This window comes from Gadus macrocephalus, chromosome 5, assembly GCF_031168955.1.
Source record: "Gadus macrocephalus chromosome 5, ASM3116895v1".
Taxonomy (NCBI): domain Eukaryota; kingdom Metazoa; phylum Chordata; class Actinopteri; order Gadiformes; family Gadidae; genus Gadus; species Gadus macrocephalus.
In genome coordinates this window covers 6,627,421-6,648,324 of record NC_082386.1, presented here as the reverse complement: position 1 = coordinate 6,648,324, position 20,904 = coordinate 6,627,421, and the positions used below count along the sequence as shown (strand labels likewise).

At 44.5% G+C, this 20,904-nt stretch overlaps 1 protein-coding gene across 4 annotated transcripts in view; it reads right to left on the bottom strand.

The window, feature by feature from the left end:
* LOC132457633 (CAP-Gly domain-containing linker protein 4-like) overlaps nt 1–20,904 on the bottom strand; it is a 37,389-nt gene that overhangs the window by 9,949 nt on the left and 6,536 nt on the right. For all 4 annotated transcript variants that reach the window (XM_060051899.1, XM_060051898.1, XM_060051897.1 and 1 more), the window contains exons 6-11: nt 20,540–20,658; nt 14,737–14,982; nt 13,112–13,247; nt 12,817–12,948; nt 7,315–7,509; nt 6,218–6,352 (exon numbers count right to left, since the gene is read on the bottom strand). In XM_060051899.1, coding sequence (XP_059907882.1) covers nt 6,218–6,352; nt 7,315–7,509; nt 12,817–12,948; nt 13,112–13,247; nt 14,737–14,982; nt 20,540–20,658 — 963 coding nt within the window. The remainder of the gene's footprint in view (nt 1–6,217; nt 6,353–7,314; nt 7,510–12,816; nt 12,949–13,111; nt 13,248–14,736; nt 14,983–20,539; nt 20,659–20,904) is intronic.

Below are 20,904 nucleotides of genomic sequence, written 5' to 3'. Positions count from 1 at the left end.
ATGTTCCAAGCTTTCTATTTACTATGCGTACATGGGATAGGCTAATTTCACAGCCCATTTGCAGTGATGGTAAGAGTTAACCTACATCATGGTTCCCGCGGGTCCTTAAAAAGTCTTAAAAAGTCTTAATTTTTTTTGTGCAAAATTAAGGCCATAAATTGTCTTAAATTTACTGTAAATTTGCTCTAGGTATTACATTTTGCAGAGGGTTTTTTAAGACTGGGAAATTGTCGCGCACAACAAATCACTGTCTTTTAATTACGGCATTTTCAGGAGTTTTACGTTACGTTAACGTTGACATCAGTCATCGGGGGTCTGTAGGCTAACTTGCTGGCGCTACTTTTAGCTAGTGACGGTTGACATCATTAGGCCAACTTGCGCTACTTTCAGGATGGGACAGTGCAAATTCAATGAGAAATGGTTTGAGGAAGATACGTTTCGGGGGTGGTTGGAGAAGGCAGGTGACTACGAGGCAAGGTGTTGTTTATCCCGAAAGGCATTCATACTAGGGACCATGGGAGCAAAAGCTCTTGAGTCCCACATGAGGTCGCAGAAATATATCCGATACTCCGTGGCAGCTAGCGGGACTACAGCGATGCCCGTATTATTTGAAAGAAGTGGACTGAAAAGTTCAGCATCCGTGGCTAGTACTTCACATCAGACGGCGTTAACCGGCTTTGTGTCGCCACCAGAAACCCAGAAGGCGGAGGTATTGTGGGTTCTCCACACGGTGAGCAGACATAATTCCTTCAAATCGAACGAGGACATTAGTAACGTCTTGGCTGCTATGTTCCCAGATTCTGAGTTTGCAAAGTCGTTCACCTGCGGTGAAAACAAAACGGCCTATCTAGCCAAATACGGGATCGCATCTTTCATAAAAAGATAGCTGTCACGCAGCGTAAACGATAAACAGTACGTCCTCATGTTCGATGAGTGAACAAAACCACTAAAAGCAAACGGATGGATATCCATGTGAGGTACTGGCCCACGGACGACACCGACAGCCATGTCTTATCGCGGTACTATGGATCACAGTTCATGCTGGATCATTTTAATGTAAGTATTCCAAACAGTAAATTAATTGAATTGTGTGACGGACTTTTTCCCAAAAATCATATTCGAAGTTTGTTTGTTTATTAATATTCGAATATTTATTAATAATATTATGACCATTAAATTCCTTCAGTAAGACCTGGATTGGGCTTCGCGGGGTTTGTTTACAGGCGTTGCTATGGTTACCGGTCCTGCGTGTTCCGACGGTTTATTAGGTATCTAATAAATCGCTGTCTAATCAATACTTCATTCAATGCCTCTTCCGTGGTCATTACAATATGAGTAGACTGCGTCGGGTTCTCCGACGCTCTCCCTCTTGGCCTGCCATAACAGGTTCGAATATTAAGGGCTGCCTAATATTTGTTTGAATTTTGATTTATTTTTTGATATTCGCATTATATTCGAATAAGGAAGTTCGGCTTCAAAGTGTGTGTGTGTGTGTGTGTGTGTGTGTGTGTGTGTGTGTGTGTGTGTGTGTGTGTGTGTGTGTGTGTGTGTGTGTGTGTGTGTGTGTGTGTGTGTGTGTGTGTGTGTGTGTGTGTGAGTGATCACTGTCAGCCGTGTTTACATGGACACATCTGATCCGCATAGTTGTGGAAGAACAGATCAATCGGAATAGAAAAGGATCATATAATACGCCTCAATCGGAATACAATTATCTGTTCGTAATATAATTCTATTCGGCTACAGAAGAGGTGGTATAGTCTGCTATAATCGACATGCATACACTTATTCCGATTAGTTTGGGGTTTAATTTAGGAAAGCTGCAGTAGTTCGCATTTGGTCCACTCGGCACTCCAAACTTGACCGCTGTCAAGGACGGTGGATTTATTGCCCGATTCATGTCTTTGTTATCACTCCATAGTAGTTACAGTAGTCCGGTAACATATCAACCCCAGCGTGTCCGGTTGCTAAGCGACGGTCATGGGTGACTATGGGTGACACGGGTGGGTTAATGTGTTCGCGTATCGTCGTGTCCGCGCGCTTCCGAGATAACTTTGCAAGAGTACTGCTAGTACTACGGCTACGGTTGATGTGTATAAGTGACTCAATTATACACACCTTTTCTATCAAATAATTTTTCAGACATTTTTTGGGTCTTAATTTATGTATGTGTTGGTCTTAAAAAGTCTTAAAAAGTCTTACATTTGACTTTAAAAATGGTGCAAGAACCCTGTACATGTTAACCTACATGTAGCACTTACATGATGTAGTAGCTTACTTTGTAGTTTTGTTTATTAGAAGCTAGTGTATTTGCGTGATAACATGAGACTTATTGGAAGTTGCTAAGATAAAACCGTCAGTAAAATGTAATGAAATGAAATCTATTGATATGTAATAATATGAAATGTAATAATATGAAATGTAATATGTAATAATAACATGATATTTAATGATATGAATTATATTGATATGTAATAATAATATGAATTGTAATGACATGAAATGTAAATTAAATGAGGGTATTCAACATAAAATTGACGTTTCAATTTACTTATTTTTTTGTTGGTTTTATTATTTTAAAGTCACCAGAATGCGGGAAACAATTACTTTAAAGCTGAAAATTGTATGGGGGGGGACCCCCAGACCCCCGCTTTAGTTTGGGAATCCTCCCTATTTTCAAAGTCTCAAGGTTGGCAAGTATGATCTCCACACATCCACACACACCTTGGCGTTACACTATGCCGCTTTTCCACTGCATGGTACCAGCTCGACACGACTCGACTCAGCTCGCATTTTTTGCGTTTCCACCGCGGTACCATGGTATCTGGTACCTGAAGTGGCTGCTTTTTCTAGTACCTACTCGCTCTAGGTTCCAAGCGAGCTGAGCCGATGCTAAAAGGTGACGTCGGCAGACGGCCGGCGACTGATTGGCCAGAGAGTGTGACGAAGTCACGAGAGCGACATGGCAACCATGCTGGTAACATCCATAGCAGCGCCGCAGCCAACATGTTCCACTTCTCCAACTTCTTCAACATGCCAGCTAATAATAGTAATGTGATCGATGTCCTCCATTGTTGTTATGTGGGTTCTGTCCATGTGTGGGTTGCGTATGTGTTGTTTGCGTCGCGTACACAAATACGTCACGGCCCTTTCGCGCAGCCGACCCCGCCCACGTCCAGGAGGTACTTTTTGCGGTGGAAAAGCACCCGTGCTGCTACCGTGTCGAGTCGTGTCGTGTCGAGTCGTGTCGAGTCGAGCTACATGTGCGGTGGAAAAGCGGCATAACTGTCCTAGAAGCTGATGCCTTTTAAAAAATAATGTCACACTCTGCTGACACAATGTTCTATAAGTGTCTTGGAAGCTTAACTCTCTCGTCGCGGCCTTCAACATACATAGCCTCGTATCTCTGAGTGAAGACGAGCTTATGCCCAGTGCTTTGATCAGAATACCCTATGTATTCAGAGGATACAATTATAAGGCGTTTCACTTTTTAATCCGAATGTAAAACAGTGCAGCGGAGGGCTGCGCTCAGAGGAGGCGGATTATGATGAATGGGCTGGCCTTCTTGAATAAATCCACGTTTAGGAGACATTCGTTTTCTGGGCCGTTTCCCTGTTTGATAACCTCAAATAGGCCATCAGTCTTTGGGAGAAAGTTGGCATCCAAGATGAAACCATTGTGGTATCACCGCACACTGTCATGTTATCGGAATCAATCTGTATTCACGTACCGCAGCGCGGGTAAACACTGGCTTCTAGCGCAGATGAATGATCTATACGTATAACAGATAGCGATAGTTATAGGTCTGTGAATGTAGTTTACCACTATGGATGGAATACTCTCTACTGTGTGTAGAGAAACGTAAATAGACCTTTAAGACCATGTCCTATGACGCCTGCATCAATAAACAAAGATACCCGATTCTGATTTGGTAAACTGATTTCCATGATTGCAGCTTTTTCATCAAACAGATATACCTACTGGCACCTTACACAACGAAGGCCAGAACAAGCCACTGACTTGTTGGGAATGGGGGGGTGAGGGGGGGCGTTTCGTTGGTTGCGAACTGCAACCTCCCTGCTAGCTGCTACTAAATTCTAAACACTTTTTTGACCTTTAACTTAAGAAAATACGTAAAATGTTTTAACACAAACAGTGGCCCTTGAAAATAGTACTTAGCATTGTGTACCGTCTTATTCTCGCTATCTTTATTGTATACGGTGAATAGGTTAACCTATTACACAAAAAATGTAAGTGGTTGCCACTCTTTTCTATGAATATCTCTACTGTACAAACAGCGATAAATTGTTGATTCTCTTCCTTCTGAAAAATGTAATTATTGTAAGTCGCTTTTTAAAAAGCATCTGCTAAATGCGCACTGTAATAGAAAGGGTATTCTTCCAATATCCATGTTATAACACTCATTATTTTGGTAGTGGATAAGGTGTGTTACCCCCGACGTAAAGCACTTCGGGTATCTTGAAATTATGATATATTTTGGAATGCATAACAATTGAGCTCAGCATTCAAGCTAATCAACCCCCTCAAGTCATTTTCATTATAATCTATATCCCCCGCACAAGCCATGCAGTGTTGCCCAACAAAATAAAAAATATTTTCCTTGTGTTCTGTATGATTAAAAGAGAAACAAATTAACTAGTAGTTCATGCAAAGTTCAAGGAGAAGTTTACTGACAAAAAGAACAGGAAAATGTCAAATGAACTTATTTCACTTAACGTATAAATATTTTAGGTCTACCCTTAAATCTCCAGGTTCAAGGAGATTTTCCAGTTTTTAAGTAAGAATATGCAAATATGTTTATTACAGCCCTCTTTACACAAGCTACCTGGGACTCAAGCTGCTGTTTAGAAACACCGTTGTTTAAAGGTTGGGTATGGAATTCGCTTTTTTGGCCATTTTTGCAGAATTACTTCAAATCCTTATCATAACCCACTTACAGCCACTGAGTTAGAAGTACTGACATGAAAATTAAGCAAGTCAATCATCTGTGGAACGGGCAGGGCTCGAAAAACTCCAGCCAATGATTTCCAGAGCCACCGAGTTGCATTGGACAGTAAGTACGTCAATCAAACGGTCGTACTGCACTCCCCCTCCCCCGCGCCCCGAGCGCGACCCCTTCGTGCAGTACTCGTGACCCAGAGCTCGTGACCCAGAGCAAGCTCCTGTTTGTTGTTATCCTGCGGTAGCTACTGGAACTAGTTAATCCACATTTGGACCTAGCAGTAGAAGACAATTTCCATGGCAGACAAGACGCCACCATCCCCATGTTTTTTTTTTTTAATGTTGCCATGTTGTTTAACGAAAACCTACGCTAGCCTGGCTCGCTCTCGCGCATCTGTGTTCGCGCTCGTGCATGATTGCGCGTCCAGGTACTTGGAATGGGTGGAGTCAGAGTCAGCGTTGAAGGAGAGGGGGTAGGACCATTTGAGTTGTGTATTTTCAAAATCTGCTGGCCTTTCGCAAATCCCATACCCAACCTTTAAGGGACAATCTGTTTCTAAACGGATACCTATGCCTTGGTATAGTTATTATATAGTTACTTAACAAATGTCATATTTTAAATGCACAGTTTCACAATACAGTTCCGAGAGTTAACACAAATCCTTTTTGAGATTTAATCTGTATCTGAACAGTTCTCCTTGTTTTAATAAAAAAATCTGTCCATATTTTAAGCCTGTGCTATTAACTAAACTGCCTCAGTTATGCTCTAATCACCATTAACTCCGGCAACATGGCGATCACCAGCATGTCGATGACTTTGCCCTTGCTAAAGAGCACTGTTCTTTAAGGACACTGAAATCGACCCAATCCCAATTATATTCATTACCAGCGACCAGAGCAAACTCCAGAGATGACAGCAATATTTTATTAACAGGAGAATTAAATATTAAAACGGAAGCTCCAAGGTCTTTCTGGCTTCATCTTGAAGTTAAAGCCCTTTTAGCCAAACCCCTAAACCACAATTTACATTGAAGGCAGAGATCAAATCCAAATAATTTTTTCATAGATGGAAAAATATCAAGTTCATAGTTGGCCGGTTTCACTCCCACTTTTCAGTTCAGAGTTATAAAAATTAGTTTTCATTAGTTACAATCGGAGAAGAGCTGCCGTGGTAAGACAAACTTTATCATCATACGAACTGAATGGCTTTGGGCTGTGAACTCGGCGTCCTGTACTGAGTGAAGGGACGTCCTCTGACCTGGTGCAAAGCTGGTCTGGCCGCAGAACTGCACCACGCCGGCCCTCTGCCCCACCACAAGGACGCGCTCTCCCACGTGAACATCTGGGCCCTCGAACACGGAGCTGCCAGCCGAGGGTGTCCGGCTCCGGGGACCTGCGAAGGGAGGGGAGGGTGGTTTCATCCAACTTCTTCTTTACAATCTGACCTGGTTCAGATTTACCCTTTTTCCTGCATGTTTTCCCGGTGGTTCCCAATCTTCTTCGTCATTGGTAAACAATCCCTGCCTTCTGGATTCTAAATCCACTCACGCGTGCTCTTTGGTGACATATATCATCAACCATACAGGAAACAAAGAGCAACCCTGCCACTCGCAGCTGTTGGTTTCTGGCCCAGGTTCTGTGCCGTCGCGCCCGTGAAGTTCTGCTACAACCTACTAGGACTGCTTGATCTGAGGTGAAGTTATCTCTTGACACTTTCGCACACCAATTGCCTGAGAAAGTGTTCAACAACCAAGGTAGCATTATGAAGGACTCCAGGGCCATGGTGTTTATACGACAAAAACTTCAGGCCGTGTTGAGTTTATGTTTAGCATTCCACCACAGCATATGTGGCAGCGTGCTTTTACAACACAAAGAAGGCTGGCAAGGAGGCAGCAGATGGATAAAACGGAGACCCACAGAGGATTGTCATGCTGCTACTGTTTTTCACTTCTAAACACTAAACAGGAGGAGGACAGAAGGCACGCAGGCCTATATCATGCCATGCATTGTAAACAATATATACATATACAGTATATATATACTGTATATATGCATGTCTCACATGCATATATACAGACACACACACACATGGTATGGATGGTAGATCAACCCCACTGTCGTATATAGAATCAAATAAAACATTCTATATTAATGTTTACCAAAATTTCCGAAATTGTATGCAGTCTGGGACCGACGGCAAGAACAATAACCACCAAGTCACAATAACGGGGTAATGCAGCCAACACAGTTCCACACCACTTGGTCTCTGAGAGTCACACCTTTGAATGAAAGTCGACAGCCGATGGTTTGATAAAAAAAAATGAGTCTCACAAAAAAGTCGGCGTGGGAGCGTACCTGTCCTCGCCAGGTTGGTCGCCGTGGACGACGCAGGAAGACGTGGCAGGGCCTCGCCTATGGGGCCGGGCGACACGCGCTCCCGACGCTGTCTGGCAGGGGGACGTTGCCGTAGTGATGGCCGGGTGCGAGCAGCGGGCACATGGCGAGACTCCAGTGATGAAGACGAGGAGGAGAGCGATCGAGAGAGGCCGTCTGGGGATCGGACAGAGAAAGACGGTCGGCTGAGTGTGTGCGTGTGTGTGTGTGTGTGTGTGTGTGTGTGTGTGTGTGTGTGTGTGTGTGTGTGTGTGTGTGTGTGCAGCCAATGCGGGGGGCGCGAAAGCACTTAAAAGCTAGAAGCAATTCACACAGAGTGCATACAACTCAAAGAGGCATCTGAAATCACTTCAATAGCATGCATCAACAAGGCATGTCAACAGTGAGCCTCTAAATGCAGGAGGGAAATCTACTCTGCATATTCTACTGCTGTAATCACACTGCAGAAAAAATAAAAAGACTGAATTGCCTTTCTTATCCCTTAAAACCAAACTTCTTCCCTCAGTGTGGACTTTAACTGCTGTGTGAACTATAGCACCTAATTGGATCATTTTCTTTCTTTTTCACTTTTACCCCAGGATATTTTACTACAGCTTACTTTATAGATTACCTTTTCCCAGATCAGTTCCCATGATTCTCTGGCTTTTTTTTTTAAAAGGCTTCTATATTACATCAATGCTTTTCATGGGTTTCATTATGTGAGCTGCTCTCACAGACTGAATCTGGGCTTTTATGTTGATGGAACATTAAGGTTACTCTATGCATCTCTCATCTCTATGCATCAGACATATTAAGGAGCTCTTTCCTGGTTGGGAATCAATAAACTTAGGTTACTTAAATTATGTGAAGCCTGTTTTGATCATTATTATTTGAGCTAATCAATTCCTTTTGAAAATATTTTCCATTAACCTTGAAAGTGGTCGGAGACTAAGTGAAAACCGCGACCTGCCATTAGGGATATTTACCTTCAAATAAACCTTGGAATATAAATATCTGGATATTGATAGTTAGGTTGAGGTATTAAGGCACACTGAACCACAAGTGAGGCTTGCAGGCTTGCAGGCTGATACCTGCCTTTCCCAGAGGGGTTTCCTTCGGAACCCTGATTGGGACCAGGTGAGACTTTGTTATTATCTGGGCATTTTTGGACACTTGACGACAAACCTTTTCAGCCACAAACAGATGGGAAAATAAAAGAGAGAGAGAGACAACTATTCAGGGACTTAACGGCATTCATCGGAACGGAAAATGATATGCATAGGGTGACCTTTCAAGCCATATATACACACACATGTATCTAACCATCTCATAGTCGATGACGAGTAATAATGACAAGTATAAAACAGGTCGACTGATTTTGGATTGACATCAAGAGTTCAAGTTGTATTCATAACATTGTAAGGGAACGAGGGGAATAGAAATGAAGGTGAAAAGAAAAAGCAGTTACGATTGGATTGGTGCGATTATAAAGATATAATGGAAAAAATAAGTGATTCAAACAGGGTATACATGAGGCAAGGACAGAACATAAAACCATAGAGGCCAAACAAAATGCAAAGAAGATGAGACCTGAGAAGGTTTACCACCGAGGGCAGTATGACATTGCAGAGTTGAAACACTATTGAGAAAATACAGCTTTGTCGTGATTGGGCCAAGGCTATTCCACCGGAACACTGTGGTACAAAACAGTCTATGTCCCCAGAGGAACAGTTGCAGCCACAAAAGAACTCAGGTACCATTGAAGGGTGATAACTAAAGACAAGGACTAAAATGGCACGGTGATTACTGGTAATGAATACCAAATCCTTTGAGAGGTAAACCAATCAAGCTGCTTAATCTGCACCCAGGCCCCATCACTTATATTATGTTACTTAAACAGAGATAGATAATGGTGTGAGTTGTACTGATAATTGATCCAAATAATTATACCCAACAGCCCGAGTGAGACGATGGAAGATGCAAGCCGCTATTAACGCACGTCTTAAGATTTTACAGCAGGTGTCACAGCGTAATGCGACAATAACTTAGATCAGTGCAGTGTCTCCGAAAGAGAATAAATCGAAACACTGCAACGATACGTTTAAAAAGTGTCTATATCATTTTTGATCGTCATTTCAGCTCAGACGTCTCAAACCTCCTCCTGTCCCCAAAAAAAGACTGGAACCCGAAATCCAAACATCTCTGGTAGCCTCTCCGGTCGCTGGCAAAGACCCTCCTGCCTCTTTCCATCCCTTCTCCACACTGGCGTGGACTCGATGCGACATTGCAGTGAAGGCCGAGGCTTTCTGGGGCTCATGCAAAAAGGCACAAAGAGAGGGCCCCTTCTATTAACACACGGGGCCTTAAAGGAACCCGGTGACGTCCTCTAATAGGGGCGGGCCTGGCACTCTGCTGGACCTGTCCAAATTGATTAGGAAGACGATCGCCTTCCACAATTACCCAACAGATCCGCAGATGCATGGCAGGGCAGTCAAGCCTGTGATGCCAATGTTTATGGAACGTTGGCCCACAGAGTTGGTGCCCCGGGGGAAAACTCTTGACGAAAAGCCCCCACGGATAAGTTCTTGGTCATAAATTAGCCCGCTTCCTAGGTTATAGGCTGGCGTTTGCACGCGTGCGCCTGTACAGTCACGCCAAACAGCCACAAACCCCTGTCATGATGAATGGCTGCCTAGCTGTTCAGCCTGTCTATGCCCTAGTTATTAAACCCTACTTAATTGGACTATCAATCACGGCAATCCAGAGGCCACTATGAGGTCCACTATTCAAGTCACGTCCAGATCAATAGGCCCCCCTCTCAAAAAGCACTGAATATAACGCCCCCACAATAGAGTTAAATAGACTAGAGGGCGCGATGGCTATAAAGACTCAGCAAAACAGATTCCCTTGGAATGAACTCAGGTGAGTTGGAATCTATTTCGAGTGGACGATCAGTCAAAAGTTGTTGATGTGGATGTCCCGAGGAACTGTGAAACCGCGGCCTTGTCAGTGGAAAAGCCATATATTTTGCAGTTTGGCGCCGGTTCAGAAGCCTCTTCTGGATTCCACAAGGATTCCATGAAGATTTATACGGGCCCTGGGATCGATAAATCTGACCGTGAAGTGACACGCCTCACACAGGTTATGAGACTTGAGGACGACTTTTCTTTACACAAATGAGGCCATCAGTTGAATCCATGACTCGGCACTACAGCCCCAGGGCTTTTATACGAGCTGTCAGACTTCGGTCCCTGCGTGGATGATGATTGCGGCCACTTAAACAGCCTTTACAGCAACACCGCAGTTGGGTTCTATTGACATGTAAAACCTCAGAATACTTGGCAATAATTATGCACTAGTTACTGCTGTAAAACCACGAGCTGTCATTTTCTGGTACACATTAAAATGCCATTGTTTTAAGTGGCAAGATGGGGGGGAAGGAGGGGTGTCTGAAATAGTATTCCAACTGAGTGGTAATGTAGTATGGTAAGAATGGGGCCCAGTGCCCACTGTCACCTTTTTTTTCCTGTCATTTCCCGTACATTACCCCAAGAATAGTGAGGGAATCCAGAAGTGCACACTGCCATTTCAATTAGTGCTTGCAAGGGTGGCTGGTGTCCCAGACAGCCGAAAGTCGATCTCTACAAAGTCTCATTTAAATCCCTTGGGAGACGTTTTGGAAAGGATTTGGTTTTGCGGGGTAAGGGCAGTGTAATTCGTTGTAATGTTTTCTTAATGCTCACATCCCCAAGGAAATGACCAGAAGCGACAATGAACTCCAGTGAGCAGCAGATAGACTCTTGGCCCTGAGTGCAGTAGACTCCCACTCTGGTAGGGCAACACATTAAAAAACCAGTCGATGAGCCACCCTGTTGCTACTACACAGCACATACCACCGTGCTCGAGCGAGATTTCTCACCTTTGCGGAGCACGCTGTTGTTCTTCCAGAAAATGTGAGTGTGGTAGGGAAGGCCGGATGCATGCACTTGCGGTTTGTTTACTGGCTTTCCGTCCCGCTGTTGGCTCACCAAAGCTCTTTACGGCAAAGGTGAAAAGTCTCGGTCCATTGTACTGATGTGTTCCAGCGACCACAGCGAGGGGACGGATCGTGACTTGTTTTTAATACAAAGGTCTACTGGCTGCAGAGAAGCCCTTTAATCCGCATTCGCGAGGGAGAATACTCAGAGACACGTTGTGGGCTCGGCGGAAACGTCCGTAATACCAATAGAATTATGCATGCTTAGTCCTGAGTCATTTCCCTTGCACTCAACGACATTTGGGAAGGATTTGGCCATTTTAATGGAATTACTGTCACCATTAAATGGTAATGGCGATGCTTGCAGGAGTGAGGGCAGTGTTGTTTGGGCGTTTTCCAAGATGTGTGGTATCTAATAACACATTATTGTATTGTGATCCCGTGAATCCAGCGCTTGGGGGACAGTGGGATGCGATAAACCCTAACTAAGGGAAAATAACCTTCCCAAAACAAACCCTTATTGGCCCTGCCTCAAAACCAATCCCGGCACCGGTAAATACAGTATCTGACACGATTCTTGTTGAAGGCAATAAGTTTGAATTAGTGTTGTGCTTGTCCCCTTTACATACACCTTTTGTCCCAACTACACGTTTATGAGCTCAGAAAGCACTGTTGTTAAGCCATAGTCTACAACAAATGCTGTTTCCTCTATTTGCTGTGTAACGCCTGTGTGATGCAAGTTAGTTATAAAATGTAGGGAGCAACTTATGTTCATATTATTGGGAGTTTTTAAAACAGTAAACCTTTTGCCAGACACTATAACGTCATCTTTCTCAGTACAGCGATTCCTAGAGGGAAAATAATCGATCTGGCAAAAAGAAATATGGCTTCGTTTACAAAAGTACCTTGATTAAGTCACAGAATCTGCCCAGTAGAGAGACTTTAAAAAGCTGAAGTTATACAAACAGAGTTTTTTTAAGAGATCCCATCTTTTCCAACGCATAATGTTGTTGTGAAATCAATTGGCAATTAAAATGAATACCAAATTAATAAATCCATCCATTTGCGTTTGCAGTCAACTGTAACTATAGTATCCAATTAGGTTTCTAAATTAGTTATTTTAAAGAGAAAACATCCAGGCAACAGCCCATTCCGTGGACTTTAATTGTGTTATTTATTCTTTCACTTTTGGATGAAACATTTAGAAAAAAATATACGTAATAGAATTAGTCCAGTTATAAGTGTTCAGTAATTATGACAGCTCTTCAAGAATTTAATCAAATAACACAAAAATTATTCCTCAATTAGTTGATGACCACGTCATGGATCGTCAAATCACAGCCCTGTCTCCAAAAAGTTCTTCCTCGGGGCAGAGGTGGATTTCAGTGGACCGATACGGACCACAACATTAGGCATCCAGTGAACACCAGTTGTGTACAGAGTGCCTCATAATCCACTCAGGTGTGTGTATGACTGTCATGGCTTGCGTTGCGCTTCCTGTTCCATACCTGTGTTGACCTTGGAGGTGACCCGGGAGAGGTCGAGGCGTCGCGGGGGTCGCGGGGGGAGAGTGGCCCTGGGGGTGTGGCTCCGGCGTCGCTCTGAGCGCTTGCTGATCTTAGACAGGGGAGCGAAAATACCTGAAACAAGAAGCTACAGAAATTAAAAGGAGAAAATGGAGATAAAGCAGTTAGAGCTACGGCAGCTTAAACATAAACAGGGCAGGCGAAGAACGGAACGGAGGGGCTGTTCCGGAAGTCTCTGGGGGATTGGGGGGGGGGGGGGGGAGGGGTTGCAGCGTACCGTGTTTGTTCTGACATGTGAAGTACTGCACGCCCGCCACCGAGCCGTCGTTCTTTCCCTCCGCCAGCTCCAGCTCTACCCCGGCCCACAGGCCTCCCGAGAACTCGGTGCTGCCGCAGAACCGCAAGGTGCCCACCTGACGCGCCCGCGCACACACACACACACACACACACGCGTACGCACGCACAGACACACACACACACACACACACACACACACACACAGGGGTGATGGCGGAGGTCAATCATTCATTGTTACACTTTCTCACCATTCCAAAGTCGACCAATAGCATGGTAAAAAGCGCCTTCCATTACATGTGTTTGAGTACTTCCTTGAGTCCCAGTCGTGCAGGCATCAGATCTCAATTGAACGCGTGTTGGGAATAATCGCAATAGGGCCCCACCCACTCCCCACACCCACTGCCTCCCCATCAGCATCTCAACCATGTTCAGCGTCCATGTTTAGAAGAGCAACAGCCGACAGACATAATTAAAAGGAGAATAGTTATCAGAGTGTGGGCCTGCACCAGAGAGCACAGGAGAGATAATAAGGTTTTGATTATCCAATCTGCAGAATTCGCCACCCGCCTATTTCACTCCCAGTGTGGCATAAGAATTCATTAAGGTCTTATTCTCTCAGAGGCAACAACCTAAATAGCACAGAGTAGGTATTTTGTTTATCTGTCCATTACTACATATAGCTGTGTGTGTGTGCGTGTGTATAAGCGCGTTGGTTTGTGTGTGTTTTTTTGTGTGAGTGGTTGTCAGCAGAACAAGAGCACATTGCAGTGTATGAGTCATGAATGCCACCATGTGGATCTGCCATGCACATTCGATTAGCATACCGCCGCGGCTACGTCAATAGAGGTTAGCTTGACACGCTACATGTTTTCACTTTGCCCATTATTCCCCTTCTACAAGTACTGTTGATGCAACAAAACGCAATCGCAGATGGTCACAGCAGATTTGGGGAGCGATCCGTTACTGTATGAAAGAGGCCTAAAATGATAATACTGGGGACAGTATAATGGCGTATATATATCAAGGCTTGACAGTAACAGATTTGAGCCGCTATCGACCATTCTCTGCAGTCTGCCGATTGAGACGGATTGCGACAATAAGGTAAGTAATTACTTTCTCATACATGGCACATATTTTCATTAGAAACGACTCAAAACACCTCGGTGACCAAGTTGCCAGCCTGACAACAAAGCCGGATAATCATCCTGGATTTCTACATTGTTTCACTTCATAATTCAATCTGTTATGCCCGAGATGTTCTGGTCATTTCTATTGCTGAAATGGGGGAGATATTTCTGGATTCTTCTCCAAACAGCTTCAATAGCAGTATCCAGAGACGTAAAAAAATAAATAAAAAAAAAACTTTGAAGCCGACTTAAAACAAAAAATGTTTTTATGCAGCTCACTATGGCCACAAGGGTTCCACCAGTGTATTTTACGAGGCGTTAATTGGCAAAAATAAATCCTGCCGCGTCGAGCACCCCTCAAGCATCACAAACCAGGCCCTGAGTAACAGAACCGTATTTAAAACAGAAGAGGCCGGGACTCAGGGAGACGGAAAACCAGGCAACAGACCACCAGCTCGGTCCACACCGCAGCGCCCACCTTCTGCCCGGCGATCACCACGCGGTCCCCCAGGCGGATCCCCAGGGCGCCGAGCTGGGCGCGGGCCCTGTCCGAGAGGGCCGGCGGCGGGGAGGGCGGGCCGAGGTGCACGGGGGAGCAGACGCGAGGCAGCGTCTCCCTCAGGAGGGCGTGGAGCTCCTTGGCCACGCCTGCTGCGTCTGCCATCTCCAGGGGCATGTTGAGGGGGTCCGGCACCACGTCCGCCGGGCGCTGGCCCCTCTCGTTCTAACGGGGAGAGGGGGAGAGGGAGGGAGGGGGAGGGGGGGAGAGAGGGGGAGGGAGAGAGAGATTGTTAATATCTCACGCGTGTCTCTGGTGACTCGCTAATAAAAACAGCTGGAAATACACGAGGGCGGTGATGTAATGGTATTCATCTAAGAACCGCCGGCCACCACTCCACTGAACTTAACTTATTGAAACTATGCATAACCCTGCTCACATATTGCCTGGCATCTTAGCTCTCCTCCAGCTTTAATGTAAAAAGAACGAAGGTCTTTGTAAAAGCTGAATGAGTTACTAAGACTACACGCAGGACATGCTTGCCAGGTGTAAACCAGATGCGAAGGCGAGTTAATAGAGGAGAAGGAGGGTGGAGAGAGGGGGGGGGGGGGGCACAGAGTATTTACTTTGGTTCTTTGTGTGCTAAGAACATATATTTTTGTCAATTGCTCTGACTGAGACCGAGGACTACATAAGAATATATAATGTGGGGGGGCTATGATATTTTAAATGGCAAAGAATATGTCCTCTTGCCAAACTGTCCACACCCACATGTGCACGCACACGCACACACACACACACACACAGATGTCTTATGGTATGGAGGAGGTGCTGTCAAGTGAGAGTTGAGAAGGAGTTTGAGAATCAGGCAGAAGATGAGATGCAGAGGCGTGACAGGAGAAAGAGAGAGTCAGCAGTAGAGGCAGATTTAGAGGGATACAGAGAGCTAGCAGGAGAGAGAGAGATACAGAGAGCAGGAGAAAGAGTGAGACAAAGAGAGAGCTAGGCATAGAGGGAGAGTCATAAGGAGAGAGACAGGGAGACAGAGGGAGACAGAAGGAGAGCAAGAACGATTGCCGATGGAATATCATCCTACCATCATCCCTCTTTAGCCCCTAGTAGGTCAAAATGAATACAGAAGAATTAAAGGTAAAGAGTAAATGAAGAAAGAACTGCAGCGGTCTTCATGAAAGGAGTACTTCACTGTCATCTCAATCCAATTACACCACGCCTGTGGTTTTCTGAAAACCTTGGGCCAATGAGTATGCCTTTGTTTCCATTGTGTCTTTTCATAAAATGTTTGCATGTGAAACTTCTGAACTCTTCAATGAACACTTTTCAAGTCCAACGTAGATCCTGTAATTGAAGTGCACCCAGCATTGGAAGAACGAGTCTCAAGCCAATGTCCATATATGGCTCAATGTTGCATCAAAGCCCTGAGAGGCAGGATTCACTGAGTCTTCCAACAAAAGTAAAATATTTGGCTGAAAAGAATACTGAATAAAAAAAGGTCTCTGTGTGTTCCCTAAGCCGTTCCTATAATTAAAGTAACAGCCAAAAAAATAAGACAAACATTTTCTTGAATAAATTGACAAAATTCCAGACACATATTACCTACAATATGCAACCAACTATACAAACTGCAGAATGCAGATTTGTATACTGAATGTAAAAATGTAAAAAAATAAAAAGAAGTGAAACAACTTTTCTCAACACAGTGGGTTGCTAGCCCAGCTGGCAAGGTACACAGTCATTTAACAGGCTATTAATTAGCTACAGCTAATTAGCTTGACTGAAATTTAGAAAGTTGCTTTTATTTTAGCAGTACTGTCATTGGAATCCAAATTACCAAATGCCCATCTTACGAAACATCTTATCCCTTCCGAGCTCGTCTTGGTGTTATATAACCACATTTTGCACTAAAAAGGATAGACCATTATAAGATCAAAACCCAGGCCAAGCATGACCTTTACTTTGAAGCCGGAGAGAGATCCCAAATTGAAATTCCTGTCTCTCGGGACAAGTATTATACTTTTCATTTTTGCCAACCATAAGCATTTTTTTTACAAGCAAGAAATTTGGTATTGTGGGGTGAAAAGCGTAACTCCGGAGCAGTTCATAGGCCTTTAAAAAGGACGATGAAACCGTCCCTGCCACACTTTACAAAGTTGCAAACTTGCAGATGGTATATTTAAGGTATGGGAGGAAAGGCGGGCCGTGTGATTGAGTGGTCACCGGTGACAAAGGCACAATTCTCGTCGAAGCAAGGCTCGTTATTTCAGCCACCTGTTTTCCCCGTCTCTCTCGTCTTCGTCTGCTTGCTGGAGGCAGTGAAACAGGGGCTTTGCATTAAAAACATCAGAAAACAAGATCACAACCAGGATTCACCCTTTTCATTACAGGATGTGTCATGAAGATTGATCCGTGTAGTTGTTCCCACAGCATAATCATTTTATTAGCGTCTTGCGTTTTGAGGTCATCTGTCTGACTGTGGTTTATGCCCCTATCCAAATCATACTGACGCATAAGCTAATGCACACACACCCCCGTTCATAAAACCACTGTCCGGGGAGAGTGCTTAGTAAACGCGAGCGCACAACGAGATACAGTTGACTCGAAGGTCACGGAGGCTCCACAGTCATCATTGAGTGCGGCAGCAAAAACAACCGAAAGAACGGCCTGCTCCCAGCCGGGTGCGCCTCGCCGTCGACGGCGGTACAGCGAATGTGTCGGGAGCATATTCTCAGCGTGATCGTTGGCAGAGCGATAAACCAAACTGTCACAAATCCCCGGGATCACCCTGGCTTATGCTGGTGGCACGGAATCAATACAAACCCGGGGAACTAACCAGATGGAACTTTCTCTTTTTTTGGCCCCCCCCTCTTTATTTGCCCTTCTCAACAGTGATGAGGGCTGACAGTGATGAGGAACAAACATGCATCTCCCCGACGACGAGTATCCAAATACAGGGTGCAGAGACCAGCATGTCACTTCCATGTAAACCCGATCGACATGGGGCCCACGCCTCGGCCACGTCTCTGCACACATCAGTGCAGCGAGAGGGGCGGCGGAGGAGGCAGACACCCCGTGCCATCCCAGACTCTCAGCTGAGGATGGATCGGCGCACGCTGGATGGGGCTTTAGTGACCTCCAGTGGAGGGGAATCGCATTCGGCACACAGCACGTTACTCAGCAATCGAATGGAGATGGCTTTTTGGCAAAGCCATCAAAGCCGTAAAAATAAAATAAAAACGGACAACCACAAACAATGAATGTTTTGACTGTTTTGTCGGGAATGATGGATTGTAGCTACGTTGGATCATCAGAAAAGGAAGTTTAGTTTCCCTGACTAGAATTGACAGCCATGTTCTCCGTGTATTGGTTGCAACCAGGGATGTGTTGTACCTTGTATTGAAGGCAAATGTCAATCCTGAAGTGGAGATTCACAGCGACGCTGTCAGACGAGCCTTTGGAAATTTGAAGCGGTAAAGCACAAAGCCTTCCTCTGTGCGTGAGCCCTCACCGAAAGGGCACGTCTGGGGCATTTGTATTCAAAACAGTGTTTTATAATGCCGTCTACCAACTCTGAACACCCTATGCGGTCTTGCAGATTCCCCAAAAAGGTACATGTTTTGCAAATGAAAACACACAGTAAAAAAGGGCACATTCTGAATATGTGAATTTAAGCCCTGGGTGTGAAGTTGAACAACCGCAGTATTGTTTTTGTTTTTGTGTGGGTTGCAATCACAAAATGCCCCAGTCAAATCAATACAATTTCATCACATGCCCCTTTTCCTTTTAATGTTGTGTATAAAAGGATGAGGGAGGGCCACGCAGGGAATGCCTGGGGAATTTTTATTAGGGGAGGTAAGATGTGGCTATCCAAATGGAACTGGAGCGGTGAGACGGATTTAACGGGGGGGCCATAGATGGGGCTATCTAACTGTTAGAGTTTAGAAATAAAAAACAAAAGATTTAACAAGCCTCAGAAAATACACATCTTGAGAGGAGTGAGGTGACATGGGCTATCAAGGGAGGATTTTGATGTTAAGACATTAAAAAGCCATATGTCTGGTTAAAAAAAAAAGCAAACAGGAGACAGGAGCTTGCCAAGTAGTAACTCTGGTGCGAATATTCACCTCTGTACGGATCCGCCATAGCAACCGCCTATCCATGATAGGGAAGTATCTCAATAAACCCTATTCCCCCCCCCCCCACCCCGCCTGGCTAGTTTGATATGGACCGGGGAATGTTCTGAAAGTCTTCAGATCCTATGGGAACATTCTCTCAACTACTTAAGGAGTCAAAACCAGCGGAATAATCTCAAGCCACTCAACCGTGTCAAGTTTTTTCATAGACAAATTGCAGCAATTTAATGGCACCAACTTTGCTCGGACTACTATTTGCATGTTCCGTTTTTTTTCTTTCCATTTTCTTTGTGACAGGTTCATAAGTTATGGGAGCAGATAGCTGCGGTCGTATCGTCTGCTGTTCAGGCCGTGCGCGGGGCACCTCGATCACTGGCTGTCAAGACGACAGCATGCCCTTGCAGTGGTGAGCGATACGGAAAGTTCACCCTTTCTAAAAGTTCACTTTTACGTATCCCACATAGGCCTTTCGTATATAAACAGGACAATTGATTTTATCGTTCATCAAACTCTTTTGCATGGATGGTTTTGCATGGGGGATAGATAAAGACAAAATACATCAATCTCCCCCTTGTTGTGCTGACAGAGAGTGTGAAGTCTCCACAGATACCATGGAATGACTACCAGAGCCGGGGCTGTGGTAATGACGGAGGCGTCTGAGCGTCTGATAAGGACTCTATATGGGGTCGGAATTTGAGTTTATGAGCCCATGAGTGATTTTTTTTAATGATGGCAATTCTGCAGGAGCAGCAGAAACTAAGAAGCATTTTACGAAGCTTCAATGAACGCATCAAGAGTCGATTTCTACTAATGCACATAAATGGATTATATCATTATAATTGCTTACCGTTATCAAAATCTGACTTCGTACTGGCAAACTTTAGTTTGATTAACACGGGCTATACCGCAAATAGGCCACCAGTCGTTAATCCAACATGATGTCATTAGAAATCTTGTTAATATGAAGTCTTGTTAAAGTCTTGTTAATATGCAGTATATGTGACGGGGATGTACCAAGCCGTTCAACTGCGAAAATAGCAAAACAAAAATCATTGGCATCGACAGGAAAGTAGCAAGTTCCCCTCTTGTGGTTTTGTCCTCAAAGCTCTCCCCTTTTGTAATTATGGGCTTGGAACTGCATCACAGATTTGATTGCTGCCAAGTCCAGAGCAAGTTCCAGGACCTCGAGAGGCCAATGGACTGTGGATATTTCTTCTTTCCACTTTGCTCGGAGTGTGGGCGAGAAGAGCGATCTGTAATACATGCGGTGGACTCCCTGACTGACAAAATTGACAAATAACAACCCGGGGACAAACAATCTGCGAGAGGGTCGATGGAGAATTTAATTATAGTTAAGGGGTTTTCTCTGTGTGGGTTGACAGCAGGCCAGGGCTTTAAATTTAGTTTGAAGAGTGTAACCAGACTGAAATCTAATTCATATATTTTCTCTGCTTGCATACGTGCGTGTGTGGGTTGTTTGAGTGACTACGTGTATTTGTGTGTGTGGCGCACGCGTGTGTGTGTGTGTGTGTGCGTGTCTGTGTGTATGCGTGTGAGTGTATCCATGCAACGTGTATGCTCACGTGCGTGTGCGTGTGTGTGTGTGTGTGTGTGTGCAAGCGTGCATGTCATACTTTGAAAGCAGGGTTTGCTCCCAAGTCCAAGAGGCATCTAACAGCTGAGGTGCATAGATTGGATGCAGCGATATGTAGAGCCGTCCCAAAGTCAAAGTCACTGCAAGTCGCGTCCACGTCTATAGATATAGAAAGAAAGAAACATTAGATAAGCATGAGAGGAATACGTTCAATGGTTTTATCAAACACTGTAAGCTAAGGTGTCCCGACGCGGGTACCAGAGAGACTGTTGATCTGATCTTAAATACATTGCACTTTCTATTTTACTAATTTCTTTGCATATGTTTTCTTTTACATATCTATTATTTTATTTTATTGTATGACAATGTTTATATGTGAAGCACTTTGAGTCTGCCATGTGTATG